This window comes from Aethalodelphis obliquidens, unplaced genomic scaffold, assembly GCF_003676395.1.
Source record: "Aethalodelphis obliquidens isolate GAN/ISIS:26980383/991018 unplaced genomic scaffold, ASM367639v1 scaffold34, whole genome shotgun sequence".
Lineage (NCBI taxonomy): Eukaryota > Metazoa > Chordata > Mammalia > Artiodactyla > Delphinidae > Aethalodelphis > Aethalodelphis obliquidens.
This window is the reverse complement of record NW_020837978.1, coordinates 10,668,430-10,690,745: the sequence shown is the minus strand read 5'-3', so window position 1 is coordinate 10,690,745 and position 22,316 is coordinate 10,668,430. Positions and strand designations below refer to the sequence as shown.

At 44.4% G+C, this 22,316-nt stretch overlaps 1 protein-coding gene and 1 long non-coding RNA gene across 3 annotated transcripts in view; both read right to left on the bottom strand.

The window, feature by feature from the left end:
• Positions 1-21: 21 nt before the first annotated feature.
• On the bottom strand, positions 22-17,488 carry CD83 (CD83 molecule). 2 transcript variants are annotated; one of them, XM_027128403.1, is made up of 5 exons: positions 17,347-17,488; positions 17,139-17,254; positions 4,773-4,983; positions 2,564-2,670; positions 22-1,192 (listed from the first exon to the last, which is right to left on the bottom strand). In XM_027128403.1, the coding sequence occupies exons 1-5, from the start codon at positions 17,381-17,383 to the stop codon at positions 1,064-1,066; spliced, it is 600 nt and encodes a 199-aa protein (XP_026984204.1). In that variant the 5' UTR covers positions 17,384-17,488; the 3' UTR covers positions 22-1,063. The 2 variants fall into 2 exon arrangements, with proteins under 2 accessions (XP_026984204.1, XP_026984205.1); XM_027128404.1 differs by having other exon boundaries at positions 22-1,189; positions 17,347-17,483.
• A 92-nt stretch (positions 17,489-17,580) lies between these two features.
• LOC113631761 (uncharacterized) overlaps positions 17,581-22,316 on the bottom strand; it is a 7,160-nt gene continuing 2,424 nt past the window's right edge. Inside the window, exon 3 of the long non-coding RNA XR_003437555.1 lies at positions 17,581-17,962. This is a non-coding gene — a long non-coding RNA (uncharacterized LOC113631761). The remainder of the gene's footprint in view (positions 17,963-22,316) is intronic.

Here is a 22,316-nt window from a genome sequence, read left to right as displayed (position 1 = left end):
AAGGATGGCGACCCAAAGGAGTCTGGAATTTTGATAGTGCTTTATACTCTTTCAAAGAATTTTCACATACGTTTTTTTCAATCAACTCATACATCAACCTTTTGGTTTACAACTGAGAAAGTAGAAACCATAAGGATCTTGTCCAAGATCAGACAGCTAAGTAGTGGGACAACTGGGGCCAGCATCCAGTTTGCACAATTGGTCCAGCATTTTCATCAGGTCCCTAAATAGCTCTCCCTCCTATTGTCACAGTTTCCCACTTCTTCTCACCCTCCATATACAGGTTGCTTGTCAGTTAACAACGATATCTAACTGAAGATACAGATTTCAAAAGGAGAAGCAGCACAAATCCTTCTTTGACAAGTATACACAGATATAAAAATAATTGTGACATTCTTCTCTATTGCTTCTTTATGGATGCCTTTCCCAGATAAAAAGGCCCTGTTGGGGACAGTTCATCGACCTGTTATTTCTGCGTACACATCATACTCCCTGGTAATAGCAGGGCCTTCATGCCGGGAAACTATTTGCTAAATATTTCCCTCTGTCTCTCAGCTTAGCCTGTCACTTTCTCCCAGTCATAAAACATCTGGGCTTAGACAAGAAAACACAGCAAATTCAGAGATGTTTTCCAGATGTGGAAGAGGACAGCTGCCCTCAAGGGTCTACACAGGGCCAACTCCAGGCATTCATATATCCCAAGGTCCTTTTCCAACTGCATCTCACCATAGCTTTTTTAAGACTGAAAAAAAAAAAAAAAAAAAAAAAAAACCTGTCCAAGAGGTTGACCAGATAGCTGAATAAAACGCTAAGAAGGTCATAAAGAAGCAGCACTGAAAAGCACCCTGTAGGCGGCCCCGTGCTTTGCGGTCATGTCACAATTTTCAAGGCCCCGCTCACAAAAAGTGGGGTGGGATCCACTTTTGGATGTTTCAGTCAAGCGAAGGGCTTCACAGGAAGGACGGTGCGTTCAGTGTGGGGCCCAGGCTTCTCCTGTTCGGTGTGATGTGGACGCACACCACGGAGCCTTCAACCTTGGAAAAACAGTCTGCAGAAATCCTGCTCACACCAGTTCTGTCTTGTGAAGAGTCACTGGCTCCAAATGCTTATCTGGGGAGGTAACTGGGAGAAAAGCATGTTCCACGGCAGGTTTAAGAAAGTCTGGAAAAATACTCTGCTGTCGTGCAAACTTCTGAAAAATAAAATCAAAGAGATACGTTGAGAAGTGAATAATTGGAAAAATGCTTCAGCTGTCACCTGGATTTAAACTCCATTCATTAGGAGCTGACTGGACAGCTCATGTGGGAGCCTCGTGATGTGGGCCACGTCGCTCACTCTACAGTGGGCTTCGCCAGTATCTCCAAACCTCAACCAGGAGTTACAGACTGGGGCCATTTCCAGACCCTAACACTAGGATTTCCTGCATGGAAAATCAGTGCCCAAAGAAACAGGCATTTGCCAACAAAAAACTAGAGTCACTCATTTTAAAAATTTACTGCCAGGTAATACTAATTATCTTCTTATATGCAAATAACTCTAAAGACCAAGCTGTAAGTTCCCTGGGGGAAGGACATAGTTCTTATGCGTTTTTGCATGCCCCCCAGTGCCTAGCATAATGCCTTATACACAGTAGGCGCTCAGTGGAGTCTTCTGACGGACTGACGTTTAAAATAGCAACCAGAGAGATGAGTGTTCGGCCAGCGTCAAGCAAGTGAACAGATGGGGCCAGTGAGTGACTAGAACCAGCGCTGGAATAGCTCCTGGGTGACTGATGTCCTGGTCCCCAAATGGCCAGCACTTCCTGATATGCTGAGACATATGGGACAGATCACTTCCTAGTGGGTCAGGCCCAGAGCTGGCCCTGCTCCCCTACGACCACTGTCAACCCAGGTGACCAGCCACGCACAAACAGGCTTGGGGGGCAGGGAGGAGTCTAAGCTGGAGTCTGCAACCAGTAGGTCAAGGGCATGTCAAGGACGCCCAAGTACTGGCCAGCAGTCCTCTACCCCAGGCCACACCCTGTGTACCTCTGGCTTCTCAGGATTCATTCTTAAAAAGTGATATCTAAAATAGCAACCAGAAGTACCAAAAAAAAAAAAAAAAAAAGTGGTGGAAGTACCAAATTATAAGAGGGAATCTCTAAGAGAAAAGAGCTCAAGGGCCAACCAAGGAGATGGATCCAACACCAGGGTGGCCGGGCTTGCTCACCTGCCTACAGAAAGAACAGCACGTCGCCCGGATGGTGGATGGGCAGGGTCCAACTTTCTCCCACCGTATCTACAAGGCCCGCTGGTCCCTTAGGAGGATCCTTTGGCATTTCACAAACTTCCACCGCTATCTTACTTCATTTTCTCTTCACAAGGCTGTGTGTGGAGCCGCCAGACGGAAAACAACCTGGGAGCTTCCCAGAGAGATTCTCACAGTCTGGGGGCCTCTGTAAGGCCAGGGTTCTGCGAATAGGTCTCTTGCCATTATGAAATGACTCACACTGTCTACAAAACACATTCGATTGGTAACCCAGGTGATCTTTTAATAATGAGAGATGTTTAAGAAAGATACTTACGCAAGTGAAAATGATGAGTGTCACGTAGAAAATGACCAGAGCCAACAGCAGGACAACCTCAGCTCTGTATTTCTTAAAAGTCTCTTCTTTGCGTCCCTTAGAGCATCCTTTAAAAAGAAATACGTAAAATATGAAGCCGTTGAACAGGGCTCTTCTACCAGGATGCAAAAGCTAAGAATGTTTTGTTCTGGCTTATTAAAGTCCTACTGGTCTCCCCTTCTTACCCTCACATCTGTACCACGGGAAGGACATCGGTAATGACGGTGGTGGCCACAGCCGGCACTCACACTCACCCTGTGCCTGGCTCCATGCAAAGGGGCTGACATCCAGCATCTCACTGAACCTTCAGGGGCAGGTCTGAGTACCCCAGTTTACAGAAGAAGGAGCCAAGGCTCAGAGAGACTGAGGGATTAAGGCAGGTGGCAGAGCTGCCCTGCTATTACGGAACATGTCGATGTGCCTTTGTAGACCTGTTAAAACCCCTCCACCAAGGCTGACAGCCAACGGGGGCTACAGACCAGCTCCCTGGGGGCTGCTAAAGGCTGTGGCCTCAGACCCAGGAAGGGGGCAAGTGCAGGAGGAGGGAGGCCTTCAGCCCAGAAGGGGACAAGGCCGGGACAGCTTCTCCCCACTCAAGCACGACATCCAATATGCAGCAAGCTTGCTCAGGGAGTTGGCTTGAGGACTGGGGCAGGAGAAGATGGAGTGAGGGTGACAGGAGGGGCTTCTGCCCTCAGGGCCACGGATGGGCCTCCAGACAGCTGTCGACCCCTGAAACTGGATTCAGGATTTTATGCAATGGTCTGGGGATGGATTCTCACAGAGGCCTGGGACCCCAGAAGAGAAGGGCTGAGAGCCACTGATGGTTCTAACATTTAACGAGCATTCAGTACGCCCACCTCAGGCACCAGACTGAGCATTTCAGTGTAACATCTCATTCAACCTTCACCACAAGCCTGTTTTGTAGATAATATCAATATTATATTATCCCCATTTTAAAGATGAGAAAACCAAGGCTCAGAGGTTTCCCCAAGGTAAGATGCTAATGAGCAGCTGAGCTAATATTTGAACCAGATCCAAGTGGCTCTAGTCTGACCACTCAACTTGTAGGCAGCACTGCCTTCGCAGAGGACGGAAAAGCAAGCCAGCTTTTCCCTATTCCTTTCCTCTCTGCTCCCCGCAGGACACGCCTGCCCTCTCTGCCCTTCCTGCCAGGCTGCTCCCATTTCTCATTCATGCGAACAATACTCACTGAGGGAGCGTACCACGGCAGGTACGGCAGATGCCATGAAGACAAACGAAGCAGCGTAAAGGGCTAGAGGTTGAGAAGGGTATAGGGGGTGTGTGTGTGTTTGTGTGTGTATAAGACAGTGAACCAAATCCAAACGCTGACCCCTAAGCAGTGATTGCGTTCTTGTGAGTGTGGGAACATTATCTCGAGTCAGATTCCTTTCCGCTTCTCCGTGGCAGGAGAAAGTAGCCATTGTACAAAGTCAGGGCCTCTGTAACAACATGTTCGTCATTTCAAGCCTCAGCCACTAACAAGAGTTGGGCCAAAGTCAAATGCAAGGCGTATTTTAAGCTACATAAAGAAAAGTTATGGAAAAAAGTCCAAGGAGATAATCCTTGTCTTTATACTTGATTCCTGGTCTTACTGCATAGAGCAAAAATGTGCCTTCTGTCACGGGAACGCTATTTTCTTGCTGTACCCTTTTTCTTTGGCTTGAGTTGAGATATTGGGACATTCAATTGCTGTAAAGTGGGAGAGGAATGCTGTTCTCATGTGAAAAAGGTGGAAACATGAAGCAGCTCCCTTAGGCCAGGTTAGAAAGCCCCCAATGAGTAGAATATTACACAGTTATCTGATCTATTCGGGAGACTACCCAGTTTCTCTGTCTTCCAAAAATTAGACTTGGAAACTTCCTATTGGCTCCGAAGGACTCTTACATGAGTAAGAGTTGTTTGACTTAGTCGCCTGACTACCTTTGGCATCCACCCCAGTCAGGCTGGGGTAGATCTGTCCTTATTAAAAAGAAAGTAGAGAAAGTTATGACATCCTTGCAGTAGGATTTAGCTTTCAGCCACAGATATTATCCAAAGCTTCTGAATTACAGGGTAAACTTGGATTGAGGGGATCAAGTTTAGGACCTACATACAGAAAGTGCCCTGCATACTGTAAGGAGAAAACAGATGCCGCAGATCACCTCACCTGTCACTTTCAAGATCATGGTGCCACTGAGGTTTCTCTGCCCTTCTGGATCCACCAGAGTGCACCTGTAGGTCCCCGAGTTGCAGCTGGTAGTGTTTTGGATCCTCAGGGAATACAGCCTTTCCCTGGGGGCCTCTGAAGAGGCCCTCTGCTGATAGTACTGCAGGTCTTCCTGGGGCACCTCCATCCTCTCTGCACTGCCATTTGTGAGCTGTTAAGAAAGAATCATATACAGACTCAGAGACATAGAGGACAGACTTGTGGTTCCCAAGGGGGAGGTGGGGTGGGTGAGGGATGGATTGGGAGTTCGTGATGAGCAGATGCAAACTAGTATATATAGGATGGATAAACAACAAGGTCCTACTATATAGAGCAAGGAACTATATTTAATATCCTGTGATAAACCATAATGGAAAAAATATGAAAAAGAATATATATATGTATAACTGAATCACTTTTGTTGTACAGTAGAAATTAACACAACATCGTAAATCAACTATACTTCAATAAAATAAATTTAAAAAACAAGAATCAAACCACGTCATGCTCTACTGCCAGAACCTATAAGCACTGGGCCTCCACGTCAAGGTTATACCTCTTGTTTTCATAAACTCCATCCTCAGCTAATTGTTTTAAAACAAGATACTGTGTGTGTGTGTGATGCCTGGGGGAGGAGGAGAGAATCTAGGAGAATTCTTTAAGGCTCCATCTTTTTTAGAATAAGATCAGGACTGCATCTTACGATTCTCTGTATCCCTACGTGAAGGAGAGAGTGTCCCTATGGACGATAACCGTGTGTCACTGACGACTGTGTAATGACGCGTATGAATCACACTGAATCACACTCTCTTGCTGGTTGTTCTCTATTCAATGTTCTCTTGTTTTCGTCAGATACCAACTCACCCACTGACTGATTCTTATTTTTGTAGCCCGGCCTTTTATTTGGAAACATTTCTAAATCTGTTAAGGTCATTGCCAAACAACTCAACAGAAAACACAGAGATGCAGATGAGCAATGCCTCTCATGAAGTCACCCTGTTCTTCAGAGACTGCGTACCTGTGGGGTCATCTGTGACGCTGCAGGATGTACCACGCTCACGCCTCCGCTAAGGCAGGAAGACAGCTGACAGCAGCGCCACGTGGAGATTTTATGTGTCAGGTCACTTGGTAGTAGTATCAAGATATACATGGAAGGGCAATTACGGCTTAAATCATTGTACCCAGGATGGACCAGCCCAGCTGGGGTAGATGGCAAATTTAGCCAAACTAACTGGCTGGTTTTCTTTCCCTGAACAGTCTTTGCAATTAAACTGGTGGGGTCTTTCCATCATCTCCTACTTCCACGATTAAGCACACATCACGTTCACCATCAATTCCCTTCTTCCCCAGATATATTTTTAATTTGTCTAGTTAACTTGCTCGTTGATCCTCCACTGAAATGTTTTAAAGCTTCTAAAACTCATTTACATAAACAGTAAAGCCAATCACCGTTTTCAGTGTGCAAGGGCAGCCCCGAGCCCTTTGCTGGGTGGCTGGGGAACAGCAGGGAGCCTGGGATTCAGTGGCATTCCTTCCCTGTCCCCAGCGTAGTGGCCGCACCAAAGGGACCCCTTAGGAAAAGACACCGCAGTCAGACACTGCTGCTGTCTTTGCCTGCACCTGCCGCTGTTTAATCTCCTGTACTGGGAGCACCCTACAACTCCTCTCCCACTTTTCAAAAGGCAATCAGCACAGGGAAATAAATAACCAAGGAATGGGGGGAACACCCAGTGAGGCAGAGGCAGCCCAGGACAGAAGACATACATGCACATACACACACACCCCCTCCTTGGTTTCTGCTTCATGTATTAAGTCGGGGAATGCACCTTGAGGTCCACGGAAAGCTCAGATTCCAGCTTCCACGGCTCGGGCTCCTATGGGCATTCCTGTGGAGTGGCCTGCAGAGACATCTGGTGGCTGATTTATCGCTCCTGCAAGAAACCCTGCTTCATTCACTCCTAGCACTGGGCTGAGACTAATAGCTTTTCTCAGGCGAGGTCTACGAACGTAAATCCCATTTCCTGACAGTCCTTGTGCTGAAAGGTTCCTTCCAAAATAATCAAGACTGGGGCATTTAGTGTTCAAAAACAGAGCAAGAAAACAAGCAAACAAAAAAAGGAGGTGTGGTCAAGGAACCTCAGGCGTCCAACTGATTTTAGAACACGTCTGAGTTAGACCAGTTTTCCCCTTTTCCAGTCTGATTAAACCAAAAATTGCAGCCTTATCACGTGACTGCACCTCTCCCCTCCTCTGCTGCCTGGCAGAAGTGCTCCCTCTGACCAGAGCGTTTGATGGGTCAGGTGCCCAGGACCATCCCGGGCCAACCGCTTCCAAGACTCCCTCCCCCACCTCCCCCTCCAAGGCCACTTTGAACTAATTAACTCAGCTTAATCTCTGCAGTCCCCACGATGCTGTCTCAATCTGCTTTTCTTTTCTAAATTAACCTCCAAATGTGTTCAACTCAGATGTCATTCCAATGGATTTCACTGGAATTGAGTTTTGTAGAAATTCCTGCATCCCAAAAGATGGAAACTTGTCTGCAACAATCATTCTGGGATTTTCTACCTCAGATTTTCTCCTTAGGGCGGTCTTCTCTCCTATCCAGTGACCCCTCCCTCAACTCAAAAAGACCTATCTGAAAGTCAAGATCAAAAAAAAAAAAAAAAAACACAAACAAAACACTGAGAACCCCTCTGGAGCTGGTGGAAATATAAACTATTGTGTTTTATTTACATAAAGATGGCCCCTTTATCACGCTGGCTGCTGGGAACTGCTGAAGCAAGTACGTGGCGGTGATCAGAACTGACTGGCAGTGGCCTTCTGCCTATTTGCAGAAGAGAATTCATTTTAAAAATCAGCAGTAACAACAAAAAGTAGTTTATGTGATGGTCAGATTTCCACGGGTCTCTGAAAAAAACCTCCAGAGAGGTTATTTTACAATGGCAAAGCCAAGGCAGGGTGAAATCATAAGAATGAAAGTAAGGGGTAGGGGAAAGTCAAAACGAAGAACCCCAAAACAGCCTGCAGAATTCTGATTTACTGAACCACCACAGCCATCAGCGGGATCGTGGCAAAATATCTCAGCTCTCACGGGGTCATCTTCCAATGGCCCCTTCCTGAAAGACCCAGAGAACTGAGAGAAGTACTGGCTTAACCTGGGACCTCTGGCCAAAGTGATGAACAGCTCTCTGTGCCCGATAACTACCTGTAACAAAAGGAACCTTCTGTAACTTCACACAGTGCGCATGGAAATAGTTCAGAACCTTCCTTCTAGCTTCAAGCTGCAGGTATGTACATAGCCCATTCCCCCTTCCTCCTGCCTACAGCCGCAAAAATAGTTGTAGTTTCCATGTTAACGTCACACGCTCAAGGTGCGAGTGCAGCGCTAGCAGTACCAAGAGACTTTATGCAAAAGTTCAACTCATCGTCTTCAGCACCGCGGCCAAGCAGCCATCAGCCTGCAGTATCGGGGGAGTGAGCCGTGGCCCAAGCAGCACTGTTCAAGAACCGAAGGAATTTCAGGGGGAGGAACATGGAATAACAGCAAATGGGCCATCCTCAACTTCGCCTGGTTTTATGAATTCTCATAAACATTTGAGCTGGCTCAAAATAAACCACTGGCAAGAATGACTCTCAACATTCCAAATCTAAAAGTGTTTCATTGCCTCTCTGCAAAAGCATTTGAGGAAATAGTCATTTATAACAAAAGGAACCCGCAGATTCATTCACGGCCGAGTGTAACTCACAGGAACTATTTGACGCACACTTTGCGACGCTCATATTGCAGAGGGCTACACCACAGCACACTGTGGGCAAATTAATTCCTCAAAACACGGATCCAAATTATGTTTTTAAAGTCCACATTCCATGCATTAACTCTTATGCTGACAAATTTTATCTTTCTGATTGAATTAGAAAAGGCAAAATATAAGACATCTCATTTTCAGTAAAGCCTACGGACTTTTGTCTCAAGGCCTCCAATTTGACTAAATAATTTAAATACCATATTCCTTCTCTAAGATGGAGATCTGACCTTAAGGAAACCACAAGCCCTAAATTAAGATAAATTCTCTTTAATTTGCCGAATACTAAACCAAGCAAATACAAGTAGTAATTTTAAATGCATGTGAATTGTTTTTTTTAATGGTGGATAAATTTGAACTAGAAAGAAATCAAATAAATATCTAAATATGGCTGAAATTGAACCTATATTTTAGTCAAATCCCTACTGTGAAAAGGGATTTTTTTAGAAGTTTACATAATTTTATCCACATATATGCTAACTTCCTAGATTACCATCTTTGGATATAAGAAGACAACAGCTCCATTCCTAATGCAAAGAATTTTGATTCCACAGCCTTGAAATCCAAATTTATCATGCGTGAGATCTGTTAGGAATGTGATAGGAAAGTAAAAGAAAAGGGAAGAGATTTTTTTGAGGAGAAAAATGTGTGCATATATATATGCATATAAATATTTAATCTAACAATTTCATTAAACATATTTAAAGGAATGGATGTTAGTATTTAAAGGTGGTATGAAATTAATCTGATATATTCCAATCACATCGAACATCTTTTTTTTATTGCATTTCCCATGCACTAACATTCATGTACCTTGGTTTCCAACTCAATTAAAGTGCCAATATAATCCCCATTCATCATAAAAACAGCTCTTTATAACATGCAAAATAGTTTGGCTCAGAGGTTGATGTCATAATGGGGGTAGAATGTATAAGCATTAACATCGTATTTTTCTAAGTGTAGTTTTATTGGAAAAATGATTTTCCACTTTGAAGTTTACTGGGTCTAACAGACAGAGCTGGATTTATGGCTGTTAACAGAGTTATGAGTATGACAGAGGCAACGTAATTAAGAGCACAGGCTTTGGTGTTGGACAGACGTGGAAACAAACCCCAGCCCCACCATGGCTAGCTCTGCTCTTGGCGAAGGGCCTGGAGCTCTCAGGCTTCGTTTGCTCCCCTGAGATGGGGGAGGGTAACTACACCTCCCAAAGTTGGTGTGAATGTACCTATGATGAGGTAGGTGGGTACCGTAGCATAGTGTCAACCACACAGAAAGCGCTAAAAATGTTACCACTGAGTTCCAAACAGTTCCCTGCATGTAGGAAATATTCAAAAAGTATTTATTTAATGAATGAGTGAATTTTAGAAACAATGAGGAAGACACAAGGGCACTAGCTCTGGAATCAGAAGACCTGGAGTCAAGCATCAGGTAGCTGGGTGGCTTTACCTCTGACTTGGATTTGCCCGTCTGTAACTACCTTACTTCCCTCATGGGGTTATTTTAAGCATCAAATGAGAAAACACATAATAGTGCTTCATAATCGGTAATGTTGGTAACAGGAATTGTTGTTGTATCCAGTAGCTTTCTACTCCACCCACCCATTCAGTCATTCCTTCCAGCTGATACTTCCAGTCTCCTCCGGCAAAGCTGTTCTAGAAGTCCCAATCTCTGCTCTAGGGAGAAAGTTTTTCTGCCCACAAGGTCTCCAAAATAACCACAACATTCGGAATTTCTAAGCCACCATCATAACGTGGAAAATACCCTTTGGAACTGGGCTTTGAAGGCAACGTTGGGCCACTCACTGTTCATGCCAATCGTCCTTCTTCCATTAGTTTCTTGGGGGTCCTGCTGGACCGGGAGGGGCAGCCTTACGGGCTCTGAGTTCACGTCCTTCGGAGGGCACTACATCTGGTTCTAGAAAAGGCACACTTGACTCTGGCCTGACCTCCGTGACCAGAGGGAATGGTTCTGATGGATCCGTGACCCAATCAAAGCCACTTAAGTATAATCTGACATTGTTGAGATGGAAGAGATACAGTCTTTTGCTTTGCACTTGATCTCGGGAGGACAGACAAGTCTCCAGTTACCGGCTACTATCTCACTGCCACGTGGAGGCTGATAACAAAACCAACACGAAGGAAGGAAAAGTTGAGAGACAGAAAGTCATCGAACCCTGAGGATATTCACGAACCTCCAAATTTAGCCTTACCGCAAACTGAGTGGCTTAAGACAACAGAAACTTATTCTCTTACAGTTCTGGAGGCCAAAGGTCGGATATCAAGGTGCTGGCAGGGCCGCGCTCTCTCTAGGGGAGAATCTGTTTCATGCCTCGCTCCTGGCTTCTGGTGTTGCTGGAGACTGGCATTCCTTGGCCTGTAGACACATCACTTCAGTCTCTGCCTTCACCTTCACGTGGTGTTCTCCCTGTGCATCTGTCTCTGTGTTTCTGTTTTCTTATAAGGACCCCCGTCATTGGATTCAGGGCCACCCTAATCAAGTATGGCCTCACTTTAACTTGGTTACATCTGCAAAGATCCTATTTCCAAATAAGGTCGCACTCACAAATACCAGGGGTTAGGACTGAGACATAACTTTTTTGTGGGACACTATTTAACCCACGACATCAGGCATAACTGAAGTAGGAACTATATTTTGATTTTTAAAAATTATTTATTTCAACCACATGAGCCAATATATTCCCTTTTCTTTAAGCTAGTTTTCATTGGGTTACAAGCCTTCACAACAGAAAGATTCCTAATTGATAGGAGCACCTTGCCCCACTCCAGAAATAAATGTGGCACACGCGGGGCTACCTCCACGTGGCTCCAACCTCAAGGCCAGTCCTGCTTTGTCACTCAGGCTCACATGCCTCCCACGGCTCGGTGAAAGAGACACCAGGGTGTGACTGGACTCAGGTCCTTTGTTCTCCAGAACTGACCCAGTGAGTCAGGTCCTAGGTGAACATGAATTGTCTATGGCAATGAGCATCTATCTTTTCCCATAGGTTTTCCCCATCTGGACCAATAATCCTAGACAACTACCAGTTCTTCTGGAATCTATCTTCTCTTGGACAATTGGGACAAGAACGTGCAGTAGACTAGCTGGTGCTTCACAAAAAGAGCAAGTGGTAGTCACAAGCCTTGGGCTCTTACTTCTATACCTACCTAACTACACGACACACACAGAAATTTTACCCAAGTATACCCCAGTGCAAAAACAAAAATTAAAACTATGCTTCAGGTGTAAAGAGTCTTAGGGAAGTACTTTAGTTCAGCTCTGGTTTGAGCTAGCACTGTCGGTAGAAAATCTGAGGTTATCCCGAGAGTAGCCAGGAAGGACTTATGGAAACAGTTTCAGGTGGAGGAACCCTCTTTTTAGGTAATGTATCTCTTTATAGTCCTGCCCTTCATAAAACCTTCCCTGATGTCACTGAGACCTTCTTCTAACTTCCTCTTCTTTGTGTAGTGACATAACCAAGTACAGAACTAACATACTCGGTCCTCATGTGACTCGGGTTCCCCCTTTTATTTATGGAAAACAAGTGCTGGCAGTTTTTTCTCTTTAACTCTCAGCTGCCCTTTTCCTCCCTACCCTCTTCCAAGCTGAAAGATTTTTAGCAACTTTGCTGTGTCTCATCATTGTCCAAAAATGTCAGCGCTCCATCATTCTCCTCTGGATGGGACTTCTTCTAGAGCCTGGCCCACTCCTCCCTAGAACCACGTGGACAACAGGACTGGTGACCAAGAGAGACGGGGAGGTAACCCCAGGAATGTGCTGCAGCCTCCCTGAGTTAACCCGACGGCAGCTTCACTGCAGTGAAAGACTAAAGCTTCCCTCTGAGATTCATCTTCCGGGATGAATTATAGTCTGTCTTTCACCACAAGAAATACGCTTTTCCTCTGACATAGTTTTCACGATGTTATCCTCTTTGCTTAAAAACTTTCAAAGGTTCCTTGCTGCCGAAAGGACCAAGTTCAAGCCCTTATAATTCAGCATTCGGGGGTGTTCACAGTCTGTTCCCAGCCTGCTTGCTGGCAGTACCTCTCAGTCCTCTGTGGTATGATTCTCCCTTCCAGATCATTAGTTTCCCCTCAGTCCCCCCAAATGCGTGTGGATTCATGTGTGCACGCCCTTGACAGTCCTCTGGCAAAAGGTCCACCCTGGTCTTAGGATGGCTATTGCCAGGTGCAGGGCTTGGCACACATTCGGGACATAGAAATATTTATGAACTGAGGAAAATGTAAATACGGGAGACATCTGAAAATTCACTTTTTGCCTTTCATAGTCTGACCTAAAGGTTATTCAATCAGGTCAAGTCGTATAGGGGACTATACGTCCCCTATACGTCAAGTCGTATATGGGGATGGTATGATTTTTCTTTGATGCTCACACAGGCATTGTTTTCGCATTTCCATGTTTCGGCGCTTCTGTATTTAATGTAGAAATGTTTCCTTTTTCTCCTAAAACATCTCAAATCTATCTTAAAACACACGTCACTCTAGAATCAGGTGAGTGCAGGGAGCGGCATGCATTGTCTCCTTCGTGGGTCCATCAGGGTTGGTGGCTGTACAGATGCCATCTGCCCGGGCCATTCATCAACCCTAGCCCATCCGAAGGCTCCTCCTTAGCACTTCCTCGCTTGGGGGCTCATTGTCACACAAGATGCTAGAGACAAAAAAACAGGACTCCACTGAATAGGAGATTAGCAACATACATGGAGGACAGCTCCTAACAGATCAAGGACAGGCAATGTCTGTGCAGCGACTGTCCTGGAACTTTAGAAGTAGCTTCATGCGAGCCCAAGAATCTGCTCTCCTTTAGTCCCCAGGAGAGCCCATGACCTGCCATAGCTGCATCTCTCCTAAATATTGTAAAGTTCAAGTCTGATCTATTCTCTGAAATCGTGGTCTCACTTCCCCCTTCTCCCTTCCTTTGGAAATCATCTAGAAAGGGCACTTGTCTCGTGACGCACCTCTGTCCTCACCCCCGTGGTGTCACTCAGAGATGACACTATATATCCTCTTTCATTATGCCTCACCCTAGGGTGCTGGGGCTCCCGGCACAATACGAGACGGTGCTACGTCGCCCTCGTAAGTAACCACTCATTACGAGCAGTGGCGAACTTCAACCACGCCTGAACACTCCATTCATCCAGTGTCATCCTCCCCTTCCAGACCTAGTGCAGCCTCATTAAAAAGAGTGTGAACCCGCTCCGCATGCAGCACAGACGTAGCTCTTTAAGGGATGTCCTTACTCCTGGCAGACATGGGACTGGGCTATGACCCTCTTGTTCTAGAATCTAACAGCCACGTTCTTCTACTTTGGTAGAAGAGTGATGGACCAATGTCTCTTTGCCTCAGAATAGCTCAAAATACCTCCCTCAACAACCACAGTCTATTCCCAATCCTAAGAGCTAAACTGAACGGATATATACCGCATTAACTTTTCTATTTCTTCCCAATCATTCACTCTGCCTTCAAAGGTACAATACGGGAAGGGATGAGAGGAGGCCCCGTTCTTGGATCCCAGTTGGGAAGACATCAGTCCACAGGAAAGAAGAGTTGGGCTAACAGGAATTGGGCTATCTCTGCCTACTCCTGGCTCTACCTTTGACCCCTGGGCATGTCTATATTACACCCCCCGCCCAGTCCCCTGTCATTGTACCTTTGAAACAGAGAGAATAAAATGGACACTGTTCCCAACTCACCCTAATGTTGCAAACACTAAATGGATGCCGTCTGCTCCGAGCCTTTTGGTAAAAGGCACATGATAAGAAACACATAGTTTACATGGGTCCTTTTGTTAATCGTAAGTAATCAGTGCCAACTGGACAGTGGCAGGATGCTCTGTGGTGCCGGAGAACTGAGTGGTAAATGGATTTTTAAATTGTGAGTCGTTATAACTGTAATTGTGATATGCAGAAGGCCTGCAAGAATGCGATTCAATCTGGCGGACGGCGAAACCCCACACTCCAAGGGACTCTCTGCTTACTTGATCCGCAAGCAGCCTACAACTGTGCAAAGTGGTTTTACAAACCACCCTACTGATGATCCAGCTAGGCTGGCTGTGGTCACCAGGCGTAAATTCCTCACTTCACAGCTACCTCTCCGCATCACTGAAACATTTTACAAGAAAGTCGTGGGAGGAAATGACAAGATAATCTTCTGTAAAATGCAGAATTTCAGCATTTCACCACTGGCCTTATTTCCAGTACACTCTAACCATTTTTGTTGTGCAAGCACAATCGATGCAGAAGTATAATTACTGGGCTGGAAAATAACAAACATCTACAGAATACGCTGAGATCTGTTCAAAAGTACTTGAAAAATAAAGCATATCACTTTCAAGGTATCTGATTAGTTTTCTGGCATAGCATAGCTCTCCTATGCACCATGACTCAATCACAGTTTCCTCCTTAAAAAAAATAACTAGGGTATGAGTTTTCAATGACCCTACTCCACGGACCAACAGAAAAAAAGAGAATGCCAAGAGACTATTGTCTTTTTCTCTTAACAGAGCTTTGAGAGACCTTCAGGGTCTTTAAAGCTTGCAAGAACTGTGTTCAACAAACAAGCACATACATTATAGAGTTACATCATCAGCTGACAGCCAAGGAAAAGTCAAAGGTTAATCACTCTGGCTTACTGCATCATTCCAAATGACCTCGTGCAAGATTTAACTTGACAACTGTTTGAACTTTACAGTCTGAAATTTCATCTACTTGTTTCATGAGTACTTTGTAATTACTCCCCTGGGGATATTAATATTGTTTTCCCTTTTTAATTGCTCTCTGAAAGGGATAGTGGTTTCATGTTTTTCCCCTCCTTTTAGATAACCAAGTCCCTGCCTGGCTAGCCCAAAGACACTTTAATTTTCTTTAAGTAATTAACGGAGAAAACAGAAATAACAAGACAGACCTCTAAGAACCTAGGCTGTGGAGCCAGACTGCTTGGTTCAAATCCCACCTCCAGCGATTAGCCCGCTGTGTAACAGTGAGCAGATTATTTCACTCCCTAAGGCTCAGTTTCCTCATCTGTAAAACAGGAACAGTAACAGTATTGATCTCTTAAGTCCATTGGAAGGATTGGAACAGCTGATGTACATAGATATTTACCTCAGAGCTTGGCAGATGGTGAGTACTCAAATAATATTGGTTTTACAATATTTTTATTTACATACTATTGTTTTTACAAGGGAACAATTTTGGAATTGCTGTGTTCTCTGATCCCACAGTGAATAAGGTGGAAATGAAGTAGGAATAATAACAAACCTACTTTCATACACAATGCAGCGTCCCGAGGCCCCAGCACCGTTTCCACTGTGCATAATCATAAAGGGTCTGCCTGAATTCACTGAGCATCTTCAAAATTAGCAGGGCAAACACTGGGTGCCGTGCAGGATACACAAAAGCAGTGGCGCAGCACTGTCCCCAGGGAACTGACAATCTGGTTAGGAGACACACACACACACACACACATGCACGAAGAGGTTAACGGTCCTATGCTGCCTTGTTAAATGGCTAGATACTTGTGCAGGTTCTTACAGCATCTTTTATGGTGGGCAGAAGAAAACCCAGCATTTTGTGGAAAGCTACAAACGCACAGAGATTTCCTGCAAGGTAAGATGACAAATCAGTGAGCTCCGCAGAGTAAGGCTGGGATATCACAGTCATGGTGCTTCAGCCAGAGGTGCCACTGTGGCAGTAACCTCATTAAAGGCAGGGAGCATCGGCAGCAAAAAAAAAAAAAAAAAAAAAAAAAACCAGTGACAGCTTGGGTTTCCAGTGCCACCAGAACCACAATCTTAGAATCTGCAAAGGTTCCAGTTCAGAGGAAACCTTAAAAAAGCCTCAGTCTGACTCAATTCTCTTACAGTAGAGACAGTGACACTGTTCTTACACGCGGGGAAGCCTCTGTGCACCATCACAGACACCCTCCTTGCTGGACCTCTCAGGAAGGCCAGAGGGAGGAGGCCAAGGGTACCCCAGAACGGGGATGACAGATAACTACCACCTAAGAAACAAGCCTATCACTACTCTCTGGCACTCCTTCCTCTCAAGTTGCCCCCTTCCCGCCTCCCCAAATGTATGAGCGCCACCGTCACAAAACACCAGAAATCAGAAATCCGGGAGACCTTCCTCCCGTCCAATGCCAAATCTGCACTAGCTGCTTTCTCCCTGGCCTGCTGTCCATAACCACAGGTGGCCTCTGGAATTAATCCAAATTAATTGGAGGGACGTCTGCCCTCCACAACGTCTTATTTGGATCATTCATCTCAGGGCCACCTTTAGAGGCAAGAAGATTGAGGTCCCCGGCGGAACTAAATCTAAGTCGGCCTGTACCTGGATGCGGCTGGGCTTGGAGCGCTGATGGGAGAGGCGTGTGGGAAGACCGTGTACCGAGTTCAGCTATGGGAGATGCCCCCGAACCCGAGCCATAGTGGGTCGCCAGCCCAAGGAAGGTGGTTGCCCAGTCTGCAATTAAACCACCCAACCCTAACTCGCCTGCCGCGCCGCGCTTACCTTGGCCCAGAAAACCGCGTAGCGGACCTGCGGGTCCCAGGGGGCAGTGCAGGGCAAGTCCACATCCTCCGAACAGGCCACCTTCACCTCCCGCGCCGCGGGCACCAGGCTGCAGGCTACAAGAGGGAGAGAGAGCGGCGTGAGCAAGCGAGAAAAGGGGGTGTCCCGGGGAGGCGGGCGGGGGGCGCCGGGCGTCCGCGGGCCCTACCGCAGCTCAGAAGCAGGAGCTGAAGGCCGCGCGACATCGCTGGGGACTGCCGGCGTGGGGCCCCGGAGCTGCCTCTTGTACCCGCACGCACCGGGACTGCCCCGGGCGGCAGTCCCGGGGGATCCCCGCGGGCGGCGGAAGCGGCGGCGCGCCTCCCCCGCCTCCGCCACCCGGGGCGCCCCGGGCCCGCCCCCGCTGCCCCGGCCCCGCCCCCGCGCTCGGCCCCGCCCCCGCGCCCCAAGCCCGCGTCGCTGCTGCTGCTGCTGCTGCAGCTGCTGCCGCCGCCCAGCCGCGGCAACAGCAATCTCCGAGGAAAGCACCGCGCCCGCGGCTTGGCAAACCGCGCGCGCACGCCAGACACCTTCCCGCTGACCCTCCAAACAGAGCCGGGAGCCAGGCCAGCCGAGGCTGTTAGGTCTTTTGCACGGAAGCGAAACAAGGTTCCGAGAGGAGGAGCAGCTCTCCCGATCGCCCAGCTGCCAGTGGTGACATCACAGTGAACCCAAGGTTCTTTCTCCAGGTTCTGTGATCATCAGACTAGGTTTCCCAAGGAACCCGGCTAATCCGTCATACTTGGCCCCCGGCCTTCTGGCGTTGTCCGTCCATATCATGCAGCCTGTTTAAATTATTTCAACAAAGAAGAACATCTCCTATTAAAACGAAGGTCACACACACACACACACACACACACACACACACACAGAAAATGTATGAAAAAGATTTTTTTTTAATCCAGAAGAAAATAAAATTGCCTCTAACCATCCCGAAGTAACCTCTGGTAACATTCTGGTGTCTTTGCTTCAGTGCATAGATACAGCACGTGCTGTTTTGTAATCTACTTCATATTAGCTTAATATTCTGCAAGAGCTTCCACATCATTAAAAAGAATCAAGAGCATCATTTTGATGGCTACATAATATTCCGTCCTACAGTTGTACCATAAATTAGAACCTATTAGTGTTGGACATGTTTAGTCTAGGGTTAGTAGTCTAGATAATGTTAGTATTAGTTATTTCTTTTACTATTATTAAATTACAAACAACGCTGTCATTGTTATGATGAACTTCTGTGTAGATAAAGTTTTGCTCTAATATAGCGTATTTTCTTAGAATAAATACCTAGAGGACATTGTACCAGGTCAAAGGGGATTTACGATTTTATTAACTGTTGGCAAAATAACCTCCACAGAGGTGTCCTCAAACTACATTCCCACCTGCAGTGCATGAACATGCCTCTCTCCCAACACTCTTGGCAACGCAAGCTGTCATGGAACTTTTCCACCTTTGTCCATTCAAGGGGTTAGAAAGAATTGCACCACATGACATTTTCATTTGCCCTGGGAGGTGGCTGTACCAATTGACAGTCACACTAGCTCTGTGCCAGTGCGCTTTCCCCATAACCCCCACTAAAACTGATGTTTTAATTAAGAAATTTTTAAAGATACAAAAATAGGTACAGAAAATAAACATATGTGTATGCGATAGATTCTTAATTAAACATCTGTCCCTTGCTAGATCCCATACCTGCATTTAAGCTTTCTTTCAATTTTTCAGTGTTTTAAACAATGTTGCACAGAGCTGGGGATGCTCAGGTCTTCTGACCCAGCAATCCCACCGCTTTATTAAATATTGACATCTTGTTCTCCAAAAGGTGTGTGCCCATTTATACTCTCCTCAGCAGGGTTTGGCATCACCAGATTCTTTTTCATGTGTGCCAATGTAATGAATATGAAATGTTAGTTCCCCTTTGTTTAATTTACATGACATTGATCACTAGGAGGGAGGAAAATCATTTCTTATGTTTTGAGGCCATTGGGTGTCCTCATATCATTCGGCCTTTTCCACTGGAGCTGTTTATAAATTCTGGGCCAAATCCTTTCTTGGTAAAGTGCGTGCCAAAGAGCTTCTCCAAGTCTCAGTTTTGTATTTTTCACTTTATGATCCCTTTAATGTACAAAAGGATTTTAAAAAATATTTTAATGTAGCTAAATTTATTGATTTTTTTCATTCATGGTTTGTGCTTCTGGTGTTGTGGTTAAGAAATCTTTTCCTACCCTGAGATCATAAAAACATTCTCTTTTATTTTCTTCCAAAACTTTTAAAGTCATGCTTTCTCATATGTAGGTCTTTAATCCACTTAAATATGGTTTGATATAGGGATCTAACTTATTTTTTCCATGTGGATAAGCAGTTGCTCCAATGCTGCTTGCTTAAAGTCCTTATTTCCCCACTGATTTGAAATAGCATCTCTGTTATATACAAATTTTCATGTGTGTGTGGGCCTGTTTCTGGACTGTATTCTGTCTTTTCCTGTGCTAATATCGCTTTCTTATTGCTTAGTCACACTAGAGTTAAGTCTTACTATGGTGATGAAGTCAGTGACCCCTCATATGTTGACCTACCTCTTCTAGATTGGCCTGGCATTCTTGGTTCTTTGCTCTGCCTTATACACATTAGAATCAACTTGTGAACCTCAAAAAAAACTAGCTTGAATTTTAATAGGAAGACATTCCTAAATTGCAGAAAATTAACATCTTTAGAAATCAGTTCTACAGGTCCATCGATATTGAGTATCTTTCCATTTATTTAAGTCTTCGGGAATTTTTAAAATTTCATACATAAAAGTTTTCTACACCTTTGGGTAGATGTATTCCTATGTACCTTTCTATCTGGGGTTGCTATTTTCACATGTATAGTTTTCTAAACTAAGTTTTTCTAGTTGCTTGTTGCCAGTGAATAAAAATTTACTTTTGTATAGCCAGCAATCTTGCCGAACTTTCTTATAATGTTAACAATTTGTTCTTAGACTCTCCATTAAGACAGTTTTATAGTCGTGAATTATTTAAAGGGTTTTTTTCCTCCAAAATTCCAAATACGTGGCTGGTTTGAATTGGTCTAGCAGTTGAGTATGACCAGAATGTGGTCTGTGTGATTCTTTGCTGCTTATCGAGAAATGCTTTGTGACCTAACATGTGGTTTTTTAGTAAATGTGTCATGTGTTCTTGGAAAGAATGTCCGTTTGCCACAGGGGTGTCTGATCAACCTTGCTCATTGTGTTACTTAAGTCATAGCCCTACTAACTTTTTGTCACCTTAAACTGTCAGTTAATGAAAGAGATGTGTCCCAAAATCCCCGTGACTATGAAATTGCCCATGTATCTGAAATTTTATTAATTTGTTGCCTCATATAACTTGATGCTATGTTTTAGGTGCCTGCAAGTTATAATTATCTCTTCCCAGTGAATTGTTCCTTTTAATCTTTATTTAGTGACCATTTTTCCCTGAATATTTCTTTTTTGCTTCAAAGACAGTCTTGTCTACTCTTATTATAACCACATCACTTTCTTTGGGTTAATATTTTGGTAGTAACTTTCTATACTCTTACATTCAACATTTCTTTGTCCTTAAGTTCTATGTCTTTTTAAAGCATGCAGTTAGATTTTTCTAATCCAATACAACTGACTTTTGAGAGTTTAATTTTACTTTTTTCCTGAGTTCTGCTATATTTGAATTTATTTCAGTCATCTTGTTTCATGCTTCATACTTAATTGGACTTTTCTCTGCTTCTTTATTTTCTCTCTTACTTCTATCTTATATTGACCACACTTTTATATTCCATAGTGTTCTCTACTGGTTGAAAAGTTATACATAGAATTTCTCATCTTAAGTGATTACCTCTACATAACTTTGAATAAGCATAGTCGATCTAATAAAGTCTAAAAAATCAATGTTGCCAACCTTCTCCCCAAAATGCCTGAATGCCTGACCTCTGCACATCCCCTGCCCATCTTACATACTATTGCGACCTATACCTTCATGCCACCTTGCGTTTCTACTCCCCAATTAGTCTTTTTTATGTATTAAGTATCTGTTCAAATCTATCTAATATCAGACATCTCACTGCTTCTTTATAGGGTTTCTTCTGAAGTATATTCTTGAGTAATTCTTTCAGCAAAAATCTGTTAGTAGTAAATGCTGTTCATTTTTATTTGCCTGAAAATGTTTATTTTGCCCATATTCTTAAATAATAATTTAGTTATAAATAGATGGCTGTTTTATCTTAGCACCTTGACTATATGATTCTGTTCTGTTTTTGCTGTTGCAAAGTTCTGGACAAACTGATACTCATTATTTTGTAGGCAACTTGTCTTTTATCTATAAGTGCTTCTAAGATCTTGCATTTCTACTTGGTGTTGTTTCAGTTATACTGTGCTGTGTCTAGTAGAGAATTTCGTATTATTTAACCTGCTGAGGTTCGTAGCTTTCATTAGTTCTGGAAAATCTCCTTTATTGTCTTGGAATATTGCCTGACCTTCATTCTCTCTGCTGTTTCCCTCTAGAACACCTAATAGATGTGTGTTGGACCCTCCCACCCACACTCCATGTCAGTAAGCCCTTCTTCCAAGTGTTGTCTCCCTTCATTTCGCTGTGCAGGCTTCCAAGTAGTCCTCAGACCTGTCTTTCCAGTCACTATTATTTATTCAGTGATATATATCTTCAGTTTAACATATCAAGTTTTAAATTATAATTTTAAAAAGATTTCTGAAGTTATATTGGATTTCTTATTTAACTCAGTCTGGTTTTCTTTGAAGGTGTCTTATACTTTTTTTTTTTTTTTTGGTAGGTCCTTGTCTTTTATCTATTTTATATATAGTAGTGTGTATCTGTTAATCCCAAACTCCTAATTTATCCCTCCCCCCCTTTCCCCTTTGGTAACCATAAGTTTGTTTTCTATGTCTGTGAGTCTCTTTCTGTTTTGTAGGTAAGTTCATTTGTATCATTTTTTTAGATTCCACATATAAGCAATATCATATGATATTTGTCTTTCTCTGACTTACTTCACTTAGAATGATAATCTCTAGGTCCCTCCATGATGCTGCAAATGGCATTTTTTCATTCTTTTTTATAGCTGAGTAATATTCCATTGTGTGTGTGTGTGTGTGTGTGTGTGTGTGTGTGTGTGTGTGTGTGT

Bases quoted from the DNA above. Each gene is read 5' to 3' on its own strand.
- CD83 (XM_027128403.1), bottom strand. From the start codon at position 17,383: ATGTCGCGCGGCCTTCAGCTCCTGCTTCTGAGCTGCG. The intron at 2,671-4,772 runs GTGAGGTGATCT...TTCTTTTTAAAG, and splicing joins CATGATCTTGAAAGTGACAG to GATGCTCTAAGGGACGCAAA. The intron at 1,193-2,563 runs GTAAGTATCTTT...TTTATTTTTCAG, and splicing joins CACTCATCATTTTCACTTGC to AAGTTTGCACGACAGCAGAG.